General features: G+C 57.9%; 2 protein-coding genes across 4 annotated transcripts; one reads left to right on the forward strand and one right to left on the reverse strand.

The window, feature by feature from the left end:
* The first annotated feature begins 8,001 nt into the window (after positions 1–8,001).
* Positions 8,002–11,912, forward strand: SYNGR2 (synaptogyrin 2). 2 transcript variants are annotated; one of them, XM_023244126.2, is made up of 4 exons: positions 8,002–8,192; positions 10,003–10,240; positions 10,621–10,760; positions 10,849–11,912. In XM_023244126.2, the coding sequence occupies exons 1-4, from the start codon at positions 8,094–8,096 to the stop codon at positions 11,044–11,046; spliced, it is 675 nt and encodes a 224-aa protein (XP_023099894.1). In that variant the 5' UTR covers positions 8,002–8,093; the 3' UTR covers positions 11,047–11,912. The 2 variants fall into 2 exon arrangements, with proteins under 2 accessions (XP_023099894.1, XP_023099895.1); XM_023244127.2 differs by lacking the exon at positions 10,621–10,760.
* On the reverse strand, positions 11,258–23,887 carry TK1 (thymidine kinase 1). Of its 2 annotated transcripts, XM_003997237.6 has the most exons (7): positions 23,727–23,886; positions 23,579–23,610; positions 22,144–22,254; positions 19,651–19,744; positions 14,521–14,610; positions 14,023–14,142; positions 11,258–13,923 (listed from the first exon to the last, which is right to left on the reverse strand). In XM_003997237.6, the coding sequence occupies exons 1-7, from the start codon at positions 23,790–23,792 to the stop codon at positions 13,723–13,725; spliced, it is 714 nt and encodes a 237-aa protein (XP_003997286.2). In that variant the 5' UTR covers positions 23,793–23,886; the 3' UTR covers positions 11,258–13,722. The 2 variants fall into 2 exon arrangements, with proteins under 2 accessions (XP_003997286.2, XP_044901234.1); XM_045045299.1 differs by having other exon boundaries at positions 11,258–14,142; positions 23,727–23,887.
* Between the last annotated feature and the right edge of the window lie 126 nt (positions 23,888–24,013).

Here is a 24,013-nt window from a genome sequence, read left to right on the forward strand (position 1 = left end):
TTACCCAACAACCTTCGCTAACCCAACTCCTGAGAGATCAGCTGCTAAATCTTTCATTCATTCAGCACAGCCTGTTGGAGCACCTGTTCGGTGCCAGGCACTGTTCTAGGCCCCAAGACGGATGTGCAGAAGCAAAACAGAGGTCTCCCGTCCTCACAAAGCATACTTTCCAGTGGGGCTGGGAGGGGGGACACAGACGACGGTGAAAATAAGCGATTTGCACAGTGTGCTGGGATGTGGTAAGCTCTAGACAAAAGCAAGCAGGTAAGAGTAGAAGGGAATACGGGGTGGGGCGGGGCGGGGGCAGCAGCCTTTACTGGGAGATCGTCACTGAGAAGGAGACACCCAAGCTGGAGGAGGAAATGGCCTGAGCGCAGGAAGCAGTAGGGAGGGGAGAGCTTGATGGGGAGGAGGGTTGAGCAGTTACAGGGACAGGGTTTGCGCCGAAGACCTGGGCCGCTTTCCCCTTCACGGGTTCTGTGTTGAGAAGAGACGGGATGGGAACCACGGGGGCGTCCCAGGGGCCTTCGGGCTGCTCCCCGGATCCAGAGGCAAGATCTGGTGATAGCCAGAGCCCTGGGGGGTGGGGGGGGGGGGGAGAAGCGATCAAGACATTCTGGAGGTCAGGCCAGTGGCACGTGCTGAGGACACAAGGTGATGCGCTGCGAAAGAGCCGCGGGAGATGATCCCGAGGTTTTTGGCCCGAGCGACTCAGAGGACTGGCTAAGTGAAGTGGAGTCTTGCCATAGGATGTTGTGCAGCTAAACGCCTCAGTGGGAGCAAGAAAGTTGGACACGAGAGATTGGAAGTGAAGGAACCAAAGAACCAAGATACTGAAAAGAGTATCTCTGTGTGTTTTGAAATCCCCAAGAGGGGGGTGGGAGGGAGGGGAGGGTGGGTGATGGGTACTGAGGAGGGCACCTTTTGGGATGAGCGCTGGGTGTTGTATGGAAACCAATTTGACAATAAACTTCATATATTGAAAAAAAAAATGAAATCCCCAAGAATTCGGGCAAGTGTGGTACCGTGGGAACCGGGGGCAAGAATCTTCAGGGAGTGATAGGCGTTTCTAGGTAATGGTAGCCCAGGGGAGCAGGGCAGAATACGTCTGAAGATACGAGGTTCCAGGATGGTGTTTAGGGAGGAAGGAGGGAGACTAGTCCAGAAGTGTCGAGGGGAAGTCCACCCCTGTCCTCCCAGGTCAGTGCTGGGGAGGCTGTGGGGGACCCCCAGCACCAGGGACAACAGCTAGGGTAGGCGGAGCTGGGGGCCTGGGGGTCCCCGTGGGGCCGCCATGAACACATGACAATGTTCTCATTCAGCAGGTGGGGGTGGGGGGATCTGGTTGAAGCATGGATCCAAGCTAGATTGTACTCCCTCCCCGAGCGAGAGCAAAGGAACCTCGGATTGTCCCCCATTCGTTCCTAAAACCTGTTTGGAATTTTTGAGTGACGTTCTAGACCACTTCATAAGAGCCACATTGGAGGGGGTGCTGTATTAATTCCTTGCCGCTGCAGCCAATTACCCCGGGGGTGGGGGCAGGGTAGGGCTGGAAGGTATCTTTTGGGAAGAGACAATTCAACCCTCAAAGGTGGGCTGGCTGTTCAGCATCTGATCCCTGGGCCCCACCTTAGGTCTAAGAAATTGGATCTTTGGGTTTGGGACTCAAATCTCCAAGCCTCCGGTTATGACACACACATACACAAGTCTGGAGAGCCGCCTAGCCACGGGGGCGGCGGCAGCTCGGCTCTCCCCGCTTACACCCCAAGGGGCTTCCTTCTTCCCTTAGCAACAGAAGGAGGCTCTGCGCGGCCACCCACTCAGCCCAGCGCAGCCTGGCTCCGCTTCGGGTCTGAGCGTGGGCTTGTCTCCACTCCACCGCATCATTCCAGTGCTCTGACGCGGTGATGAATTTTTAAGTGCGTGCCGGAGCACTCACTACCCGTGGGTTAAATGCATCAACTAAACAATCAAAAGACAACGACCACGCCGGTCCTGAAAAGTGACCCCCCCCACCCTGCACCCCCCCCCACCCCTCTTACAGAGCTCACGGGACTCTGGTCCGTGAACTTATGTAAATCAAGCTTCTATAAATGGCCATCGAAATGGAAACAAAGGCGGCCAGCTTTTCCTTTGAACTTTTATAGGTCCTCCTTCCGTTGAAGGGAGCAAAAAAAAAAAAAAAAAAAAAAAATGTCTCCAGACACAAAGGTCCCCTGGAAGCAAGGCCACCTCTGGTGGAGAACCTCTGATCTAGAAAGAACTATGCTTAGGGGTCAGAAACTTAAGCACACCTGGGAAATGTCTCTGGAGGAAGAACATTCTGGTTGGTTCCAGTTCTCTGCTCGGTGAGCAGTTTTCTGATGGCGGTGCGATTTCCAGAGCCAGTGTGCCCAGCAGGGCAAGGGTGGTGCACAAGGTATATATTTCGATTTGGTAAACCCTTTTCTCTACGCCCCAAGCACTGCCCCCGCACACTATTTTTTTAATGTTTATTATTTTGAGAGAGAGAGAGAGAGTCATATATGTCTTCCAGTTTGCTTCTTCCTCCTTTTTATATGTTTATTTTTGAGAGAGAGAGAGACAGACAGAGCACGAGTGGGGGAGGGGCAGAGAGAGAGAGGGAGACCCAGAATCCCAAGCAGGCTCCAGGCTCTGAGCTGTCAGCACAGAGCCCAACGGGGGGCTCGAACTCACGAGCCGTGAGGTCATGACCTGAGCCAAAGTCGTACACTCAACCGACTGAGCCCCCCAGGCGCCCTTCCCGCCCCCCCACTATTCTTCAACAGGCACCATTAACATGAACAATCCGACCCTCCCCCGCAAACCCCCATTCCGAAAGCAGCTCTGTTTCCTCCTGGCCTCTCTGCCTTGGAGAATTCACTATTGGCAGCGAGAGGGCCAGCCAGTAGGAAGCTCTTAGAAATGTCTTCTGCATCAGGTCGACTCCAGGATCCGCCTACAAAACAAAGAAGTTACTTCCAAGTTCCGCGTCTTGATGGACGAGCGCCTTCGGGGCGTGGCCGGGCAATGGGTCTGGTCCTGGGTTTTCCAGGGGCTGGGAGCATCCAGTCTCCTTCCGGAATCCTGCTTTCCCAAGTGGCATCTTTCTCTCTGGCTCAGCTGGTCCCTGTGGATCTGGGTCATACCCTCTACCCTCGCGTTCCGACGGTCCCTTTAAACTAGACATTGACCCCTCTGGGAGCAGGGGCCGGGCATCCCAGGCACCCTGGTGGGTCTGGCAGAGGAGGCCTCTGATACCAGGGGGCAGACAGGCCTTCCCGGTCTCAGCTCCCCCTCCCCTCCCCCGTCCAGCATCAGGTCCGAGCTCGGGGCCAGCTGATCGGGTGGCTGGTCGACTTGGCACCTAACTTGTCTCTATCTCGGTGAGGAAATCCCCAGCTCGGCGCGTCCTCGAGGCGCGCACTTTATCGCATTAGGAGATGCCTGGACCGCGCATGCGCTCCCGGCTGGACATGCGCATTAGGAGCTGCCGTCTCCTGTAGCGGGTGGTTCAGCCAACCAACCCGAGATGGGTGGTGTCACCACGAGGCACACCAACGCCTGTCCTGCGAGTTCCAGTCGACAGACTGGTTGAACCTAGAAGTTGAATCCAGCGTCCGCTCTCCCGACCTCTGTTCAAACCTCTCCGTGCTTCCTACTCACATCCTAATTTCATTTTGTTTTTGTAATAAAATATTCTGGACAAAAAAGAGTCTAAGTCCCAGAGGTAGACTTTTATCCAGTAGGGTTTCCTTCCTTCCTTCCTTCCTCCTTTCTTCTTCTTTTTCTCTCTTCCTCCTTCCCTCCATCTTTTCCCTCCCCCCTCCCCTCCCCTACTTTCTCCTTTCTAAATTGAGGTGAGGTGAATTTCACTTAGCACAAAATTAACCATTTTAAAGTGACGATTCACAGCATCTGATGCATTCACAATGTTGTGCAACCACACCTCTATCTAGTTCCAGAACATTTCCATCACCCCAAAAGGAAAACCCCTACACAATTAGCGGTCACTTCCCATTTCCCCCTCCGCCGGCCCCTGCCCACTACCAGTCTGCTTTCTGTCTCAGGATTTTCCTATTCTGGACATTTCCCACGAGCGGAATAGAACAGATGTTGCCTTTTGTGTCTGACTTCTTTCCCCGGGCGTAATGTTTTTAAGGTTCGTCTGTGCCGTAGCATGGATCGGAACGTCACTCCCTTTTTTTTTTTTTTTTAATTTTTTTATTTATTTTTATTTTTATTTTATTTTTGAGAGAGAGAGAGAGAGAGACAGAGTGCGAGCAGAGGAGGGGCACAGAGAGAGGGAGACACAGAATCCGAAGCAGGCTCCAGGCTCTGAGCTGTCAGCACAGACCCTGACGCGGGGCTCGAACTCACAAACCATGAGATCATGATCTGAGCCAGTCAGACGCCCAACTGACTAAGCCACCCAGGAGCTCCTAGAATCCAGATTCTTCTAAGTGACAGTTCTTGTTCTGAAGGAACATGTATTCCAGTAAAAGGGTCAGTACTGAAAAAATATAAATAGGGGCTGCCAGATAAATTTTGCACAGGACACATTCATACCGAAAAATTATTCATTATTTACCTGAAACTCAAATTTAACTGGGCACCCTGTATTTTTATTTGGTAAGTCTGGCAACCCAGAATGTACCATAAGAACAAAACCAAATGTGAAATTGTGTGGTACACACTACAAGTAGGGTTGAAACCCAGACATATGACAGATGGAGGGGCGCCTGGGTGGCTCAGTCGGTTAAGCGTCCGACTTCAGCTCAGGTCATGATCTCACAGTCTGTGAGTTCGAGCCCCATGTCGGGCTCTGTGGTGACAGCTCGGAGCCTGGAGCCTGCTTTGGATTCTGTGTCTCCCTCTCTCTCCGCCCCTCCCCTGCTCATGCTCTGTCTCTCTCTGTCTCAAAAATATAAATAAATAAATAAATAAATAAATAAATAAATAAATAAATATTAAAAAAAAAAAAAAAAAGACAGATGGAGTAATCCAGAAGGCTGCCTGGAGGAGGCAGCAATGACAGGCCTCCAAGCCCAGTAGGCACTTTGAAACGAGGGAATTTGCTGGGGAGAGGGTGTTAAAGTCACGCAGTCATGCCTTGCTAACCTCTTCCACCCTATCGGAGCCCATGTCTCAGCTACAGGCTAACTCCACCTTGCTGGACGGAGACACGGGCCCCAGGGTGGAGATTTCCTGCCAGGTGCCCTCAGGCAGCCCACCCATCGCCTCTAGCCTTGTCGGGAAGGACCCACAGGTCCCCGTGCAGCGGGGACCGAACTACGGGCAGTCTGCCAACTTCTTCCCACTTACCCCGATGTCAGCCTGGCATTGGAGCCAGGCTGAAAAGGACTTCAGTGGCCACCCCAGCCCGTTCAAGCTGGTGTCCCCAGGTGAGAGGGCCCCTTGGTTTCCAGAGGGGCGGTTGGCACTTCTGGGTGGGTCAGCGGGAGGTAGGAGAGCCCCGCCCTGGCCCTGCCTAAGGGAGGCCAGCTCAGCCACCCCCGCCTCCCTCCCGGGGCAGCTGCCCCTGGTACCCACCTCTGTGCTGGCTGGTTGGTAGCCTCACCTCCATTGCTGCTGTTGCCTCTGGGTTGCTGGACCAAGCACGCGGATCGGGTAGGAAACGGGTGCAGGATGTGGGGGACAGCGAGAAGGAGGTCGGGTAGCGGGTTTGGAGGACAGGGCTGCCTCCAGGGCAAACGAAGGGCCATGTGGCTCATGCATCACCTGCAAGAGTTTATGAAGGGCCTACTGTGTGCCACGTGTCTGCTGAGGGCTTGCACTTCCGTGGCTTTATCTGACCCCGACCAACACTCCCCTGTGATGGAGTCAGTTGGCCTCCGGGTGGGGCATTCATTCGCCTGTATTCCTGACGGGTCTGGGGAGGGACACGAGGAGCGGGGTTGAAGCCTCCTGGGGACCAGGCTGGATCAGGGGCTTCTGTTCCCCGTGGGAACCACATAGGTCGGTGCTTCCCAGCTGGTGACAAGAGGCAGGGGCTGGACCTCCTGGGGTCCCGTGTCTAAGGCTCTCAGTTCACTGACTTGTAAAGCGACCGGGCCTTTGTGTTGTCTGTCCCCAAGCCCCACAGGCCTCTGCGTGTTGCACCTGTCTGGCCTTTGGCAGCAACAACCTCTGCCCCGTGAACTTCTCACCTGCCTTGGTCTCTAGACACGGCCATCTCCTGGTTGGCTTCCTCCCTCCCTAGCCAAGCTTTTCAGTGGCCGCTGTCCGGGAGTCTATCCTTGGCACTCTCCTCGTCTCACATCAGTGTCCCTTCCTCCCATCTCTGTCCTTTCCAGAGGCCAGACTCCTGGGAGAGCCGCGTCACCTCTCTGAGCCTCGGTTTTCCCTTTTATAAAGGGGATAGAGAGGGGCACCTGGGTGACTCAGTCGGTTGAGCGACCGACTTTGGCTCAGGTCATGATCTCGCAGTGTGTGAGTTCGAGCCCTGCGTCGGGCTCTGTGCTGACAGCTCGGAGCCTGGAGCCTGCTTGGGATTCTCTCTGCCCCTCCCCTGCTCATGCTCTGTGTCTCTCTGTCTCTCAATAATAAATAAACGTTAAAAAATTTTTTTTTAATATATAAATGGGATACGGAGACCAGGCTCTCCCTCGCCACGTGACCAGGAGCCGACGCTTGCCCTCTTGGTGACTCAGTGCCCCCCTTCATTTAGTGGAGTGACTAAGCCTTATACCCCTTCTCCTGCCCAGGGCACTGATGCGCTTGGCACCATAAAATTCCTGGAGGCCTTGGGAGGGGTGGCTGAGAGGTGTGCTTGCCTAACCTGGAATCTTAACTCCTTTATCATCAAGGCTGTGGCCAGACGATGCGGGCTCGGCAGAGTCCCCTCAGGAGGGCCCCGGCTGTCTGTCCCCTACAGAAGGACTCGCCATTTGAATGAAGGAAATCCCTGCCGGCCCTGATTCTTGAAGGCTGGTGTTCTTCCACGAACACACATGGTGTTAGTGTGACAATTTCAGGACGGGGATGGAATGAATAGAAGGGCCTGTGATGGAAGGGGAGGTCCACAGAAAGTGGGGGGACCTCTGTGTGGCCCCTGTCCTCACCGTCCCTGCAGGTCTGGGGAGAGGGTGGGGTAGACTGTGAAAAGGCCCAGCTGCAACAACTCACTCAGCGTCCCCTCCTCCTCCCCCACCCCTGCTCCCCTCTTCCCTGGTGTGGCACCCCATCTCCTGGTGGCCTAGTCGCCTGTCACTGTGTGGCTCACCTGGGAGGATTCTGAGCACCGCCCCCCTCTCCCCCCCAGCACCCACTCATTAATCCTTACCCGCAACTAGCAAAAACTGTCTGGAATTTTTCCCTTCCGGTCAGTCCGTGGCCCCTAGGGAGCGCACCCCCACCCCACCCCCCATCAGCCTTCTCTGTTCAGATGCTCTAAAGATGTTGGGGTGGGGGAGGGCTGGGTTAAACTCTGCCCTCTGCCTGTCACCCTGGAAACTTTGTTTCTGTCTGCATACCATCTTGGGCATGGAAGTCTGAAGTCACACACCCCTGGGGCCTGGCTCAGCCCCGGAAAATTTGCGGAGCGGGCACCCCCAGGCTTAGCTCCAGACGGGAGCAAAGAGCGACAGGCCAGTCGAGGAGGGCGTCCAGGCTGTGGGCTGGGGTTTGGGATGGAATGGGGAGAAAAGAGGGGGTGCTTCTGAGCCTGGGTGAGGCCCAGAACGGCATCTATCTGCTGGGCTTCCTGGAGAAGGCGGGAGGGCGGGGGGGGGGGGGGGGGGGGGGGCAGTGTGGGTGGGGCAGAGGGGCGGGCCCTCCTGGCGTCCCTCTCTTCCTGGGGACTCTCTGGCCCCTTGCTGGGGGCAGGGGGACGCGGCCCCCGCCACGACGTGGGCTGGACGTTTGTCGGCCGCCAGAACGCAGGCAGGCCCAGCCGTCGGAGCGTCCGGGCCGCTCTGCTCGCCGCTGGCTGCGGACCGCATTTTGCCCTCGGTCCCTGGGGCCGCGCTGGCCACGCCCCTGGGGGCGGGGCCGGGCCGGGGCGGGGCGGGGCGGTGGCAGGGTCCTAGGCTGGCGGCGGCGGCTACGGCGGCGGCGGCGGCGGAGGCGACATGGAGAGCGGGGCCTACGGCGCGGCCAAGGCAGGCGGCTCCTTCGACCTGTGGCGCTTCCTGACGCAGCCGCAGGTGGTGGCGCGCGCCGTGTGCATGGTGAGCGGGTGGGGAGCCGGGCGGGGGAACCGGACTCCGCCGCCGGGGACCGGGCGGGGGAGGGGGTGCCGCGAGGCTGCGAGCGCGACAGGTGGCGGCGGCCGAGGCCCGGGGGAGGGGTGCGGGTGGCGCGCGTGGGGCCGGCGAGGGGGCCCGGGCCCCGCCGCCCTCCATCCTCCGGGCCCCGCCGGCCGCCACTCGCGCGCCGCAGCTTTCCCCGGCTTCCCCTGGTCCCCACTGCCCCCCACCGGCCGGGCCCGGGCGCGGGGTGGCCCGGAGGCGCCGCGGGGGAGCAGGCCTGTCGCCCTGCTGGCGGTGGGAGGAGCTTGGGGCAGCTCCAGGACAGGTGGCCGCCGTGCTGGGACTCTCTGCTGGGGGAATTCATCCGGCAGGGGCTTTCCCAAGCCACGTTGGGTAATGGGGTCTCCCCTCCACTCGGAGAGCAAGTCACGTGCCTGCTTCCCCACCCAAGATCAGGTGACCCCAGGATGTACCCTTCCCAGGGAGGGTAGGGCATCCCTCCAGCACCAGATTACTGGGGGTAAGGGGGTTGGAGGGGGGCGGGGCACAGGATTTTGGACAACCAGCGCCTGGAGCTGGACAAGGTGTTAGTGTGGGCAGGCAGAGGGCTGGGACTAAGTGCCCTCACCATGCCTGCCTGGGGCTGGAGCCTTCTGAGGTGCCCTGGTGGCACCCATGCCCCCTCCCTGCCTGACCGTGGGGTCTGATCCAAGGAGCAGATGCCCCGTGTGTCGGGACAGCTGTGCCAGGAGTCGGGGCTGGCACACGGCTCCCAGCATCAGGGAGTTCCGGCTTCATCCCCAGCTGGGGGTGGGGCTTGTGACTGCCAGCTCCAGAGTCTATTCAGAGGGCCTTGTCCGGGCAGGGCAAGGGAGAGGCCTGTGCCTGTCCTAGTGGGAGCCAGGTGTCCAGACCGTCCCGCATCTGCTGACATGGGGTGGGGATGGGTGGTGGCCTTGACGTCTGGGGAGGAGAGGAGGCCACATGAGGCTGTTCCCAAGGGCCTAGAGCCCCTCCCAGAGTTCTGGCTGGTGAACCCCCTTCCACCCCGGCCCAGGACCTCCAGGGTTCTGAGTGCAGAACTGTATCCACAGGCCTGCCAATCAGACTAGCCTGGGGGGCCCTCAGAGGGGAGGGTCAGGATGTCAAAGAGGCCAGGAGTCCTTGTAGGAAGAAAGCTGGCCAAACTGGGGTGGGGGGGTGGGGGGAGCAGCCTGGAGCAGGAAAGAGTGGGAGGGGGCTCCAAGAAGTGGGAGTCTGGGGACACGGGTTCCAGCTCAGGGCACACTGGTGCGGCTTTCCTGAGAGGTGGGGGGGGGGGGTGTCTTTCATCACCCAGGTTTTGGGGCAGAGGTTGGGCTCTGCAGAGGTGATTCAAGCAGAAGGTGATCTGGGGGTGACTCCAGGCCTGGGTTTCTGTAACTTTGTGGCCCATCTCCTACGGAACCACGATGGTCCTTCCCGGCAGGCAGCCGGGGTGGGGATCTCCCTCCCAGGAGATCCCCGTCTGTTCCCCACCAGCCCCTGGTCCAAGAATCTCCCGCCGTGCCCCCGGTGATGGCGACTGTGCTGGCACCTGCAGGTGGCCCGGGAGCACGGAGAAGTGGGGACTGTGCACCAGCCAGAAGCAACTTGCTTACGAGCTCAGTCCCCAAGTTCAGAGGGGGCCCTGGTGCCTGCCGTCCCAAAGGGGAACAGCTGCAGTGGGGGGGCCCAGGGTCCCTCTCACGTGTGCCCGCCGTGGGGCTTGTCTGGCGACCGCTCAGCCCTTCCCCACCTGTCCCCTCAGGTCTTTGCGTTGATCGTGTTCTCGTGCATTTTCGGCGAGGGCTACAGCAACACCCACCAGTCCAAACAGAAATACTGCGTGTTCAACCACAACGAGGACGCGTGCGGCTACGGCAGCGCCATTGGGGTGCTAGCCTTCCTGGCCTCGGCCGCCTTCCTAGTGGTTGACGCCTATTTCCCCCAGATCAGCAACGCCACTGACCGCAAATACCTGGTCATCAGCGACCTGCTCTTCTCAGGTACCTTCCAGCGGGACCCCCCAGTTGACTTGGGAGAGGTGAATAGGAGTGTTCCTAAGAGGGTTCTGGGATGGCAGGGCCTCGGCAACCTCAGGGGGAACCGAGGGCAGCCCCTACCCAAGCAGACAGGCTTGCACACAGGGATTTCTGTGAGTCTGCTTAAGCCCACCAGCGTTGAGTGACAATCACGGGACCTTCGAGCCAGGCACCCAGGTCGCCACCCTGGCTTCTGCATCAGTGCCCTTCACACTCCTGGAGGCTTCTGGGAGATCCCTGCCACAGGGCCTCGCCATCGCCGCCCCCGCAGGGGGCCCCTCCTGGGTCCCCAGACCGCCCCTGCCTCCATGGAAGTGACCTTGCCCTTCCGGCCTTCTTCCCAGCTTTCTGGACTTTCCTGTGGTTCGTTGGTTTCTGCTTCCTCACCAACCAGTGGGTGGCCACCAAGGCGGAAGACGTGCTAGTGGGGGCCGACTCGGCCCGGGCAGCCATCACCTTCAGCTTCTTCTCCATCTTCTCCTGGGTAGGTGGGCCGGGGCGGGCAGGGGTGCAGTGTCTTTGGAGAAGGGTGGCGGAAGGCTGAGGAACCCAAACCTCGGGGCTCCCTGCAGGGCGTGCTGGCCTCCCTGGCCTACCAGCGCTACAAGGCCGGCGTGGACGACTTCATCCAGAACTACGTGGACCCCACTCCAGACCCCGGCACCGCCTACGCCTCCTACCCTGGTGCGTCTGTGGACAACTACCAACAACCGCCCTTCACCCAGAACGCTGAGACCACGGAGGGCTACCAGCCGCCCCCTGTGTACTGAGCTGCGGCCGGAACGGTCAGGGGAGCAGAGAGGGCGCTCGGGGGCCTTCGCTCTATGCTGGACTCCTCCCGTGAGCTTCGCCTCCTGGAGCTGCGGCCCCCTCACCCTGCCGGGTGCCCGTCGGAGCCGCGCATGGCCTGGAGAGCCCCCGCTTCCCCTGCCCTGGCTGCCGGGCTCCCTCTAGCAAGGGCTTCGCCCACCCACTCCTCAAGGGCATTTTTTGGAAAAGGGTTTTTAGCCAGATGTGTTTTGTCATTGCTTTTAATGATCCCCAACCCCAGTTGGAATAGCTAGAAGTGCCCGACACGCTTTTTGACAAGTGCCTTAGCTTCTCCCCAGCCCAAAGGAGCCGGGCCCAGGTCCAGGACCTGGGCCCTGGTGGCCACAGTTACTCGGGGTTCTGTGCCAAAGAGGAGACTGTGGGGCCAGGGCCCCCTTTCCTGCTCACTCAGGTTTGTTCCCCACCTCCTGGCGCTGCTGTGTCCCCAGCCTCCTGCCTGCCCTGGGAGCCAGCAGCCCCGTGCTCACTGCTGTAGCATCTGCTTGCTCTTGGATCTAGGGTCATCGCCCCATGCCAGTGCCTCCGGACTGCCTGCCTGCCTGCCGGCCGTGGCGCTGGATGCCCACCCCAGGGGGCACCGGGAGGCATTCCCTCCGCCTTGCTCCCAGCCCTTGGCAACCGGGAGGGGCTTTGCCTGCCGGAAAACACCCAGCTTTATGTAAATACTCTGCCACTGTGAGGTGTGGGGTGTATCCGCAGCCCCTGGGCTGTTCTGAATGTATTAAAAAGCCTTGGGGGTAAGATGCAGACCCTTGGTTCTGTTAGACTGATTTGAAGACGGAATAAATGTTTTTCTCGTTCATAATCTCCAGGGTCATCAGTTGGGCCTCAGCCCAGGGGTTGGAGAGAGATTCCACTCTGGGGTGCACCCTGGGAGGGGGCTGCTTTATGAACTTGCATTTTGAAGTCACGGCAGTGTGCCCCTCCAGCACGCCCAGCGCGCGCACGCACTTGTCTGGGGTCTCATTCCTCACACTGCCGTCCAACAGCATCTTAAAATAGCAACTGTGCTCAGCTTGTAAACAAGACAGTCTTTCTGGACTGCCTTGCCAGGGCCCTGCTGTGCCCTTGCTGGAGTTGGGGTGGGGGCCCCTGGGAGTGGACCCTGCGCGGTAACCCTTTCCTTCCCAACCCTCTTAGCAGAGTGCGGAGTGATCCAGCAGGGCCCAGAGGCCTCCACTTCTAGCAGACAGGGGTCCACACGTCTGGAGCCCGTTCCGGGATGGCCCACCCTGAGGGAGTGAGCCCATCTCTAGCAGGAAAGGCCAGGGCCCCTGAAGCACCTCACTTCCCTTTTGGAGCAGAGACAGCAAGAACTGTCAAAAGTGGGCCTGTTAGTTTCAAAATCGAGTAGACACTCATAGGGTTCTGCAAATGCCTCACTGTAATTCGGGACCAGTCACTAGCAAGCCGGAATAGAGCAAAGGGGAGAGGCAAGCCAGGGCGAGGAGGCCACCCCAGAACCCCCATCCCATCCCCACTGGTGGGTACACCCAACCCCAGAAGGTTCTGGCCTCCATGCAAGCCACTGACGGCCCATGTTACAAGGTACAGCTGAGCTAGTCTTCTGGGCTCCTGAACTATCAAGTGTCTGTTTCACAAACAAAACCTGACCCCACAGCCCCAGCGGGCAGCCCCGAGTATAGCCTTGTCTTTCCATCCCGGGCCCCAGCCTCCTCCTTCCACCCATTTTGTCCTAAACCTGTCCAGACAGGAGAGCAAGCAAATGTGCCTCTTGGGACGCGCTTCGCGGCGCTTCTCAAAGTGTTGTGGCTAAGAGACCAGCAGGTAGTGCTAAAAAAGATCTGGAAAGAAATCCCCACCCATGGTCCCATCAGAGCTGTCCACAGGGAGACCCAGGGCATCCCAGACTGTTAAAGACACATGTGCTCCCACCAACCAGTAAATTTTAATATTAGTTATTAATTTCACACACAACAGAATCAGAGACCCTGTCCCCAGCTACCTTTGCCCCTACCCACCCTACCCCCCCCCCCTTAAAAGATAAGCCCCTGGGATCTGGGCCCCACTAGGGTAAGTGTCCCCCGTGTGAGAGAAGCTGTAATTCTGGAGAAAATGACCACCAGAGAGAGGGAAGAGCTTTTAGCCCAAAGGGAAGCCAGAAGGCACAAGTCCAGCCACCCCGAGGGACCAGGAGCCCTTTCCAGGCCAACAGAAATTTTTGCGTGGGATGACACTGTGCTGAGCCGGAGCAACTGGGGAACGGACTTCCCAGCGAGAACAGAAACTCAACAGTGAAAGCCACAAGGGGGAAGAAGCGGCCAGCGGTAGTGTCGCCAGTGTGTGGCTCGGCCCCTCACCCCACGGGAGGAGGGGGCGGGTGTCCGCGGTGGGTGGCCAGACCCTGAGCTCAGGAGTGGATCCGCAGCGGGGAAGGGAACCAAGAAAGCGCCGGCGGGCAGGAAAGGGGAAACGGAACGTGCAGACCACCAGCCCGGGAAAAGCGCACCGCCGAAAGTTCCGTCCCCGCACCCCACCCCCCTCCACTTCCTCTTCTGGAAAGGCTGCGCCGCACGAGGGCGGGGGCAGTCCTGCAAGCATCCGCCAGGGGGCGGCAGCGGGAAGGGAGCGGGCGCTCCCCAGGCGCCCACACCTCAGTTGGCCGAGCTGCACTGCAGGATCTGATGCGGAGCAAACAGCTTGCGGGCCCCCGAGGCCTCTCCTGGCTTCCCCAGCAGCGGGCAGTTCTCCTTATTCTCCTTGCCGTCCGGCCCGGCGGGCAGACCCGAGGCCTTCTTGAAGTAGCACAGGCGGCACACGGAGTGGTATTTGTCTGCGCCCCCGATCACCTCGACCTGGCCGCGGGGATGCAAAGAGCCATAGGCTGAGGCGGGGCGGGGCGCCTCCGGGCCACCCTCCCCCCTCCACCCCTGGGGAAGGCAGGTGGCGGCTACCTCCTTCTCCGCGCCCAGCCTCTTGGTATAGGCGGCTTCGCGGAAGCACTCCATGCACACCGCCGTCAGCTTCACAACACTCTCCGCCAGGGGCACCAGGTTCAGGATGGTCCCGAAGGCCTACGTTCCGGGGGAGAGACAGCCTCTGGGCGCATCCACCTGGCCAGGCGGGTCTTTCCTTGCAACCCCTTGACTCACAAGCACGGACACAGGGGCACTTTGCCTTGACCTTGCTTTCCCCAGAGTGCTGTCCCCTGCAACACCCCCAGCACCCAGACTGGGATGGACTCGCTCCCAGGCAAACCCCGGGGGGCCTGGGTCCCGCTCACCTGAGTGCCAGGCTCAGCCTGAGCCGCTCAGAGTGCCCCCCAAGGGCTAAGCCCCAGTCAGTCAGGTGGCATCGCGCTGAGAGCAAAGGCTAGCTGGGCTGTCCCTGCTCCTCCCCGGGCCCCCTTCTCCCTCCAGACCCCTTCCCAAGACCTGGATCAGACGACTCACCTTCCTCTGGAAGGTCCCATCCAGTGCAGCCACAATCACGGTCTTCCCGGCGTTGGCCATAGTCTCGCTGAACTCCACGATGTCTGGGAACTGGGAGGGGGCGGAAGGGGGACGACAGTGGGTTTCCACCCCAAGCAGCTTGCAGCAGCCACGGAGAGACAGTGCCACCGGTCAGCGTGGAGCATGAGAACAGGGCGACCCCAACGGTCCCGCCAGTGCCCCGAGGAGCAGACCCGCGTTCCTGCGGTTGCCCCACTGCACACAGCCATGTGCACCCACAACCACCCATGCCGCCTCACCAGCCACCGGGACAGAATAGGGACAGAATAGGTCGGCTCCAGGCCCCAGCACAGCACCACAGACCTGTCGCCAGGTGATGTGGCCCCCCTGGAGGCGGTCTAAAACCGCGGTGGCCAAAAGCTCAGGCCAGAGGGCTGCCTGCCTTGAACCCTGCTCTGGTGGGACGCGTGTGCTTGGTGACCTTGGCAAGGACTTCACATTTCTGAACCTTAGAAATGGCAGGGACCGCCCTCGGTGTTGTTTAAGGATCGGAGGCACTCATATAGGGAATAATGTGCCATCTGATGCCTTGAGAAGGGCTCGGGGTTCCACTGGCCATTGACGGAGCAGGACGCCACAGCGGGCCCCGCGTGTACTTGGTAAACCAACTGTGATTTTAAGTGGCCCAGGGTGAGGTCGCAACTTCTGCAGATGCTCGGGCGAGCTGTCCCCGGTCAATCCCACTGCCTTCGGCTGATTGTGTTAGTCTATCTGGATTGGTCTTCGGGCTGTGAGAACGCGCACGTGCTTGTCTTTGGGCAGCGGGGTCTCTCTCCAAGCCATCAGGCCTGACTTGGCGCATTTATCGAGGTGCAAGGTTACCGAGCCCTGGACAGTTGGCAAGACAGGTCCCGTGAAGGTGGCTAGAAAAATCACGAGCAATTCAAGTACGATTCGGCCCAAGAAGCCAGCCGTGACTCCCCTCTGTGGGGCTGGCCAGTCCCGAGCTACAGAAACACCCACGACTCCTGCACCGTCACGCACGTGTCCCCACTCCGTCACAGGTGACAGAAATGCAGCTCCCAGCCTGCAAGGAGCTCTCAGCCAGTAGACGCCTCCCTCCCTAAGTTGTCGGAGAGAGGCCGGGCACACCCTTCCCCTCGGGGCCCTGAGAGGGAAAGGAGCCTGCCCACTCCCTGATGTCGGGTTTTCTGCCACCAGAATTGGGAAAATCAATTCCTGCTGTTTGAGCTGCCTGGTCTGTGGTACCTGTTAGGGCAGCCCTAGGAAAATATTACAGTTACACTTAAAGTAGAACCTCGGGGTGCCTGGGGGGCTCAGTCTATGGAGCATCGGACCCTTGGTTTTGGCTCAGGTCATGATCTCCCCGTCTCGTGAGTTCGAGCCCCACATCGGGCTCCAAGCTGGAAAGGTGGAACATGCTTAGGATCCTCTCTCTCTCCCTCTCTCTCTCTCTCTCTCTCTCTCTCTCGGTTCCTCTCCCACCCGTGCTATCTCTCTCTCTCTCTCTCTCAAAATAAACAACCTCAAAAGAAAAATACTTTAACACAGAACCTCAAAGTACTTAGTTAATTTCAGGTTTTCTTGGTAGACAAAAATAATCACGAGACCCACAGAGGAAAGTACCGGGAGGTCTCTCGCTGGGGACGAGCTTGCCCACCCGAGTCCAGCGGCCCGTTCTACGCCTCCGGGCGACCTGCAAGGAGCCACTTCCCAAACGAGTTCTCATGAAGGGGAAAGAACCCAAAGAAGAGATTAGGAAGCCTACGAGTGGATTTTCACCACTGCTGTCTTCCTGCCAAGAGCCGGCTCGCTCGAGATGTGCAGCCCAATGACCCCTGGCCCTGCCCCAGCCCAGGCCTCTGCTTCCTGGCAGACGGGCCGGCCTTGAAGGGGCAGAGGCCACAGAAGCCAGGGATAAAGGACGTGACAAAGCAAAACGTTTGGCCATGAGTGGTAAAACATGAAACGGAATGCCACGGACAGATCTCCGGGGCACATAAACAGGGAAGAAAGAAGCAGACCATGTGACAAAGTGGCATCGGCCACTTCAGGTCCACCGGAGAAGGGAGAAACCAAGAGAAAAATGAGTGGAAGCCCTTCAAAGGCCATTGGAAAAAGGAGAAATAAATACAAGTGGCCCGTAAACATGGACACAGACATCAGAGAGCGGCGATGAGACAAACTTTCACTGGGGTGTGTGTTCGTGCGTGTGCGTGTGTGTGTGCGCACATGCGTGCAAGCTCTGCCACCTGCCCCTTACTCCTCCCCTCTCTCCTGGGGATTTCTGCAGAGGCCCAGTGGTCACACTGTCCTGTCATCCGCTCTCCGTCAGCGGGGCCGCCCTTTGGCGGGCTCTGCCCAGGCTAATTCCCGAGTCTTCTCCGCTAGCCTGCCCAGAGCCACCTGCCTCCATCCTGCCCCTGGACACACCCAGCCGGCCAGCAGCTCACTCCCTGGCTCTCCCTCAGACCCCTCTCTGACCACCTCACCGTAGCTCTGTCCCCTTCACATTGTCCGTCTGTCCAGTTGTCCCCACCTGACCTAGGACATCGTTCTCTCCCTAGAAAGGAGAGACTAGACTAGGGACTAGAAAGGATGCTCAAGGGGGGGAGACTCTGGCTGTACCCCCCCCCCAACACCAAGAACACTGCTGGCATGGGGCACAAGCCCAGAAAATACTTAGGAATGAATGAATGAATGAATATTGCACATTTGCTGACATGGGTAAATGGTCAACCATGCGATAGAAGCCCACTCTATTTACTTATTTATTATTTACGAATAATTTATCATCAAGTTAGCTAAATACAGGGTCGTCTTGGCTTCGGGAGATTCCCGCGATCCGTCGCGAACATCCAACACCCGATGGAGCTCGCGCTATTTAAAAATACACATCTAGGGGCGCCTGGGTGGCGCAGTCGGTTAAGCGTCCGACTTCAGCCAGGTCACGATCTCGCGGTCCGTGAGTTCCAGCCCCGCGTCGGGCTCTGGGCTGATGGCTCGGAGCCTGGAGCCTGCTTCCGATGCTGTGTCTCCCTCTCTCTCTGCCCCTCCCCCGTTCATGCTCTGTCTCTCTCTGTCCCAAAAATAAATAAACGTTGAAAAAAAAAATTAAAAAATAAATAAATAAAATAAATAAATAAATAAAAATACACATCTAGAAAGACTAGATGGCTGCCGACCAACACGCAATGAGTTTTTGTTTGCTTTTCTGGGCTGCAAAAAGAGAAAAGCAGCCCCCACAGCAGGAGCTGGCCTGGCGTTGGCAGCTGGGCCCCGGCGGTGCCACGTAGAGCGAAATTCATTTCACGGAACATTCGCATCCGGCAAGGCCACTCCTCGACTGGGATGGGTCAAGAGGAAACCAAGACCCTCCGTAATCCTGTCTGAGCACAGAGACAGACGTGAACACTGTCCAGGCTACGGAGGACCACACGTTCCCCCTTCCTGCCCAGGAGGAGTGACCACTGCTGCTTTACCGACTCGGCCTCCGCCTCCTGGTCCCCCCTCCTCCCTAGGGGGAAGGTTGAGGAGGCCGGTCAGTTACTCCCTTCCCGAGGGCACAGAATCGAGAGCCAGGCCAGCCTCTTAGAAGCCTCCCCAAAATGATCCCCCACAAGCCCTCTCCGGCTCCCTCCGTGAGAGGTCCCTGGTTCCCACGCTGTGGGTTCTCCCTGCAACAATCAATACCCACTCACCAAACACACACACAGAAGAATTTCAGGGCACAGAGGTAGAATAAATAGGCAGTACAGGGGACCCTCCACCTTCGCCCAATTCCTGTGTCAGGACGCGCCCACCCAGGGAAATTGTAGAAGCCGTGTCGGCAGACCTCCCCATCACTGACTCACGATAAAGTTCTATGTTATTCAGCTGCTGAGATTTGGGGCCTGATTGTTACAGCAGCTCACGTCACCCTCACGAGTGCACTGGGTGGAGACAGACGCACTCAGAACTCTCCGGGGGGCTGAAGTGAGCCCTGTGGGGAGAGAGTTACAGTTTCATTCATTCCAGACGAACTCGCGGAAACAAAAACTCCCAAAGCACACGAAAGACGAAAGACGCCAAGACTACGAAAGACAACCTGCAGGCTCACCCAGAGAGTGCACTCCAGAAGAAAGGGGAAGAGTGAGCCGGAAAAGCCTTTAACACAAGATTCTCGGAAAGACAAGGAAAGGGACAACAGCCGCCACACAAACAAAAAACGGTAAATTCGCAAACAAAAATGAAGATATGTGAATTAGAGCAGGAGCTACACAAAGAGAACTAACCAGAAATCCCAGAAACGAATAGAGTCTTTGAGGGGCGCCTGGTGGCTCAGTCAGTTGGGCGTCGGACTTCGGCTCAGGTCGTGATCTCACAGTTTGTGAGTTCGAGCCCCGTGTTGGGCTCGGTGCTGACAGCTCAGAGCCTGGAGTCCGCTTGGGATTCTCTGCCTCCCTCTCTCTCTGCCCTTCCCCCACTCGTGTTCTGTCTTGCTCTCTCTCAAAAATAAGCAAACATTGGGGCGCCTGGGTGGCTCAGCTGGTTGAGCATTGGACTTCGGCTCAGGTCATGATCTCACGGTTCGTGAGTTCGAGCCCCACATCGGGCTCTGTGCTGACAAGCTCAGAGCCTGGAGCCTACTTTGGATTCTGTGTCTCCCTCTCTCTCTCTACCCCTCCCCCGTTCACACACTCTCTCTCTGCCTCTCAAAAATAAAGAAACGTGGGGCGCCTGGGTGGCGCAGTCGGTTAAGCGTCCGACTTCAGCCAGGTCACGATCTCACGGTCCGTGAGTTCGAGCCCTGCGTCGGGCTCTGGGCTGATGGCTCAGAGCCTGGAGCCTGTTTCCGATTCTGTGTCTCCCTCTCTCTCTGCCCCTCGCCTGTTCATGCTCTGTCTCTCTCTCTGTCCCAAAAATAAATAAACGTTGAAAAAAAATTTTTTTTTAAATAAAGAAACGTAATAAAAAACTGAAAAAAAAAAAACAGGCAAACATTAAAAAAAAAAAACTGAAAAAAAAAAAAAAGATCAGAAATAGAACGAATACCTTCCAAGTCAGCAGAGGACAAGGGGGGGACAGATAGGGAGTCTGTAGGCAGAATGCCAGGACAAACCAACTTACAAACTGCCCTTCGTCGATGCCTATGACAGCCACGCCTAGGGCCTCCTGGGCCACATCCCGGAGCAGGCAGGCTGGCAGTGCCTCCATGGTGTTTCTGGGGAGAGAAAGCCAGGGCGTGAGCAAGGCAAGGGAGTGGGGGCCTGAACGCAGGGGCCGGGGAACAGCTCTCGTGACCGCCCTACCCGCAAATCACGCAGCACTGTCTGGCTGGAGCGTGAAGTTAGCGCCTGTGGGAGGGCATCTGGGGAGAATAAAGGCCCATGCTCAGAAAACCAGTTATTCAACACAAGCTATTTCACTGGATGCTTTGGACTAGAAATTAGCAACATGAGATACAAAGCTTTACTGAGGCTCAAAAGCTCCTCCCCACTTTGGTTTAGTGGGCCGGGGCAGACGAAAGGCTTTAATTTGTTTTAAAAATGAGAAAAGGAATAAGTAACTATAACTCAGCCTGCATTACAGATGTCTTTAGATCAATGCAGTCACAAACTAGAATTTTTTACTTCTTTTTACGGCGGAAGGGGCCCATGAAAGGCAAAAGTGCCCAGGGAAGTCCAACGTGGCCCTGGGCCAAACATTAGCACCAGACTCGGAGCCCTGTGTATCCTGGCAGAGATAAGTCCGGAACCCCAACCTTTAGCTCTCTAGAGTTCCCTCTATCTGGCTTTTCTGGAAGATTGAAGGGTTTCTCCAAGCTCACAGAGCTGTTAACCAGCAGAGCCAAGATTTATATCTAAGGTCCCACGGCTGCCTGGCGTGCCCTGCGGGGACAGTCATATCCAGAAGGGTTTGCAAGTGAAAGGTCACATGTGGGAATGTTCCAGGGCATTAGACCCCATCCTGCTCCCACACCCAGGGCCCTTTCTGAAGAGAAATGCCTTTCTCTGTCCTCTTAAATAGCGTCTCTGTTTTCCACAGTGTTGTTTTCCTTTGTCTTCACTTTAACTTAAACTAAAGCTCAGCTTTTGTTTACTTAACTAAACTAAAGCTCAGCAGTTTGTAGGTGTATTTAGAAAAACATAAAACACAACCACTGCTTAGTTATTACCGTGCTATAATTCTACTCCAAGATCTGGGAAGAGCATAAAATGGTATTCCCTGCATTTTAAATTCCCCCTTTCATCCCCAAATAGAGAAGACCAGAGGGCGGGCAAGGGAAGGGTGTGTGGAACTGTCACTCCTGCCAGGGGCTCAGTCCCAGCCGCTGCAGCCCGAGTTAGACAGCACCTGTGCTCAGACAGGCAGAGCTCAGATGTGACCCTGATCTGAGGGACTTCTCATCACTGCACAGTACTGCCTCCTGGTTTCACGGGCTTCCCTGGATGCTCCCCTGCCCAGTGCATGTTTTAAGGAGGAAGAAGCAGGGGCACCTGGGTGGCTCAGTCCGTTACGCGTCCCACTTCAGCTCCGGTCATGATCTCACAGTTCGTGGGTTCGAGTCCCACATTCGGCTCTGTGCTGACAGCTCGGAGCCTGGAGCCTGCTTCGGATTCTGTGTCCCCCCCTCTCTCTCTGCCCCTCCCCCACTCGTGCCCTGTCTTTCTCTCTCTGTCAAAAATAAATAAACATTTAAAAAAAAGGCAGGGAGAAAGAAGCAAACTGGAAGACATACGTGGCCTACATCAGACAGCACGGCCAGGAAGCAATGGTCATGCAAATCCCGGCACTTAACTCCAAACCCCGGGCACTGTCCACCCCACCACCGGCCTGGCTTCAGAAAACCCCATGCTCCCACCCTGAAGCCACACATCAGGCGGTTCTGAGGCTGCAAGCCCCGCCTCCAGCTCAGGTGGACAAGTCCAAAGGGCAGAGACATGTCCCAGGCTCAGAAGTGTCAGGCCCCAATCTGCAGCAAGGAACAGGCCCGAGTAAGACTAAATGTAACCCTCCACCCCCCACCTCAGGTTGCAGACTGAAATGATCCCAAGGTGCAGGCAGATAAACATAGAAGGGGATATGCACAAAAGCCACAAGGCCACAGGGAATCAGCCCCAGGGCAGGGCAACTGAAAAGTTACATAAAAAGCCCCGTGCAGGCCCAACAAAACCAGTTTGCAACCGTGTAGTTGTAACCTCCAGAGCAGGGTTCCTCAGCCCGGGCATGGCACTGTTGATAATTGGGGCAGGATCAACATTTGGGGGGGGGGGGGGCGGTGCCGCCCTGTGCATTGTGGGATGTTCAGCAGCATCTCTGGCCTCTAGCCACGGGACGCCAACAGCCACCCCTAGCCCGCTCCAGTTGTGAAAAATAAATACGTCCCCAGACATCGCCAAATGGACTTTGGGAAGGGGGGGAGGGGGTGCAAAATCTCCCCTGGTGAAGAAACCCGGGGCTAGAATCCTGTGAGAGGCCAAGTCCCGAGATCCCTTGCCAAGCAGCCCTCAAAGTCTACCGAGTTGCACGGTCGGCATGAGGCCCCCCCCCCCCCCAGTGAGTTTACACCCGGCTTCCAGAGGAGGTGTTAGGAGAGGACAGAAGAGAGCAGACACTGACCGGTCGTGCGTGGAGAAGCTGCTGCTATAGCGAGTGTCTTTGGCGTACTTGATGACCAAGCACTTGTACTGGGCGATCTGGAAGCGACGGACCCGTCTCATCAGCTCAGTACTGCAAGAGCAGAGCACAGTGGTTAAGAGGGGGCAAAGAAGACTCTATCAGCACAAGCTGGGCTCCCCACCACCGTCTAGGGGTCTGCAGCCTGACGCCCGCGCCTTTGGACAGAAAGACCAGTGAGGACAGAGAGGGCATGCTGGGGCAGGACGTGCTCTCCACGTGGGGGGTGGCAAGGGATAACCCCCCAGGTGGCCGGGGGAGGAGGCAGAGAAGTGCAAAGGCCACAGGCAGAGGGGAGGAGTCCAAAGTAACCTCACTCCAGAGGTCTTCACAGAGTCTGAACTGACGTCACAAAATCCTTTTGTGCCAAAGAGGGCGCTTTGCCACTGGATCCCAGAGCCCACCTGAGCGTCACTGCAGCTGTCCCCCAGGGCGGAGGGAGGTACTCAGGGGGCTCACCAGCCCACCAGGTCAGCTAGTGGTCCTGTCACATCGGGGGAGCAAAGGTCCCCTGGCCTGACTCCTTAGTGTTAAATTTTTAGGGGCACCTGGGTGGCACCAGTCCTCGGTTTCGGCTCAGGTCATGGTCGCCTGGGTGGTGAGTTGGAGCCCGGCATTGGGACCTGCGATGACAGTCTGGAGTCTGGTTGGGATTCTCTCTCTCTCTCTCTCTCTCTCTCTCTCTCTCTGCCCCTCCCCTGCTGATGCTCACTCTGTCTCTCTCTCTTTAAATAAATAAATACGTAAATGAAATAAACTTAAACTTAGAATACTTAAAGTTTTACAGGCGCCTCGGTGGCTCAGTCGGTTAAGCCTCCGACTTCGGCTCAGGTCATGATCTCACAGTCTGTGGGTTGGAGCCCCTGCGTGGGGCTCTGTGCTGACAGCTCAGAGCCTGGAGCCTGCTGGGGATTCTGTGCCTCCCGCTCTCTCTGTTCCTCCCCCACTCACGCTCTTTCTCCCTGCCTCTCAAAAATAAATAAACATTGAAAAATGTTAAATACTTAAAATTAAAAAAAAAAAAAATTAGGAGACCTGGCTGCCCCTTTCTGAGAGGGCTCTAGCGAGGGGCCAAACCGTCAGCAGCTGCACCCGGCTGCGCGAAGGCGCGGGTGGTTATCGGACCCTAATGGGAGGGCCTAAACTGGGCGGGCTGGGAAGGAGAGCCTCCTCTAGGACCGGATCCAAGGGCGGAGCGGCATCCTGGGCGGGAAAGCGCGGTCGGGCGGTGACGGCTGACCTAGGGGGACTGCACGATGGGGGGCTGTCCGAGAGGGGGGACAGACCCGCAAGAGGCGCCAGGGGAGGACAGACCCTCGGGAGGGAGGGGTGGAGGAGGAAGTGGTCCCGGCCCGCCCTGGCCCCGCGAGACCATTACCTTTTTCCCGAGAACATGGGTCCTAGAATCACCTAGGAGAGAAAGCGGGGTCACTTCGGAGTCCACTGCACACAGACCCCCGGCCACGACCCCGCCCCCGCCCCCGCCCCCGCCCTCGCCCCCGCGTGCTGGGACCCGCCCCCCGTACCTGGATCTGCCCCCGGGTCTTGCTGGGGGAGCCGGGCAGCACGGTGGGCAGGTTGATGCAGCTCATGGCGCCCCTAGGAAGCTCGCCACTCTGGGACCCTCAGGTGTCACCGCCCAGCTGCCTGGAGCTGGTTCCCGCGCCGCCCGTCTTTATCCCCGGCGCGCTGGCCAATCGGGAGCCGGCGCCGGCGCCCGGGAGCCAATCAGCGCGCGGCCGCGGACTGGCGGGAGGTTCGACCGCAGCCCTCCCCTAGTGGGCAGCGCCGAGGACGCGGCGGGCTGACGTCA

This window comes from Felis catus, chromosome E1 (genome assembly GCF_018350175.1).
Source record: "Felis catus isolate Fca126 chromosome E1, F.catus_Fca126_mat1.0, whole genome shotgun sequence".
In the NCBI taxonomy this organism is placed as follows: Eukaryota; Metazoa; Chordata; class Mammalia; order Carnivora; family Felidae; genus Felis; species Felis catus.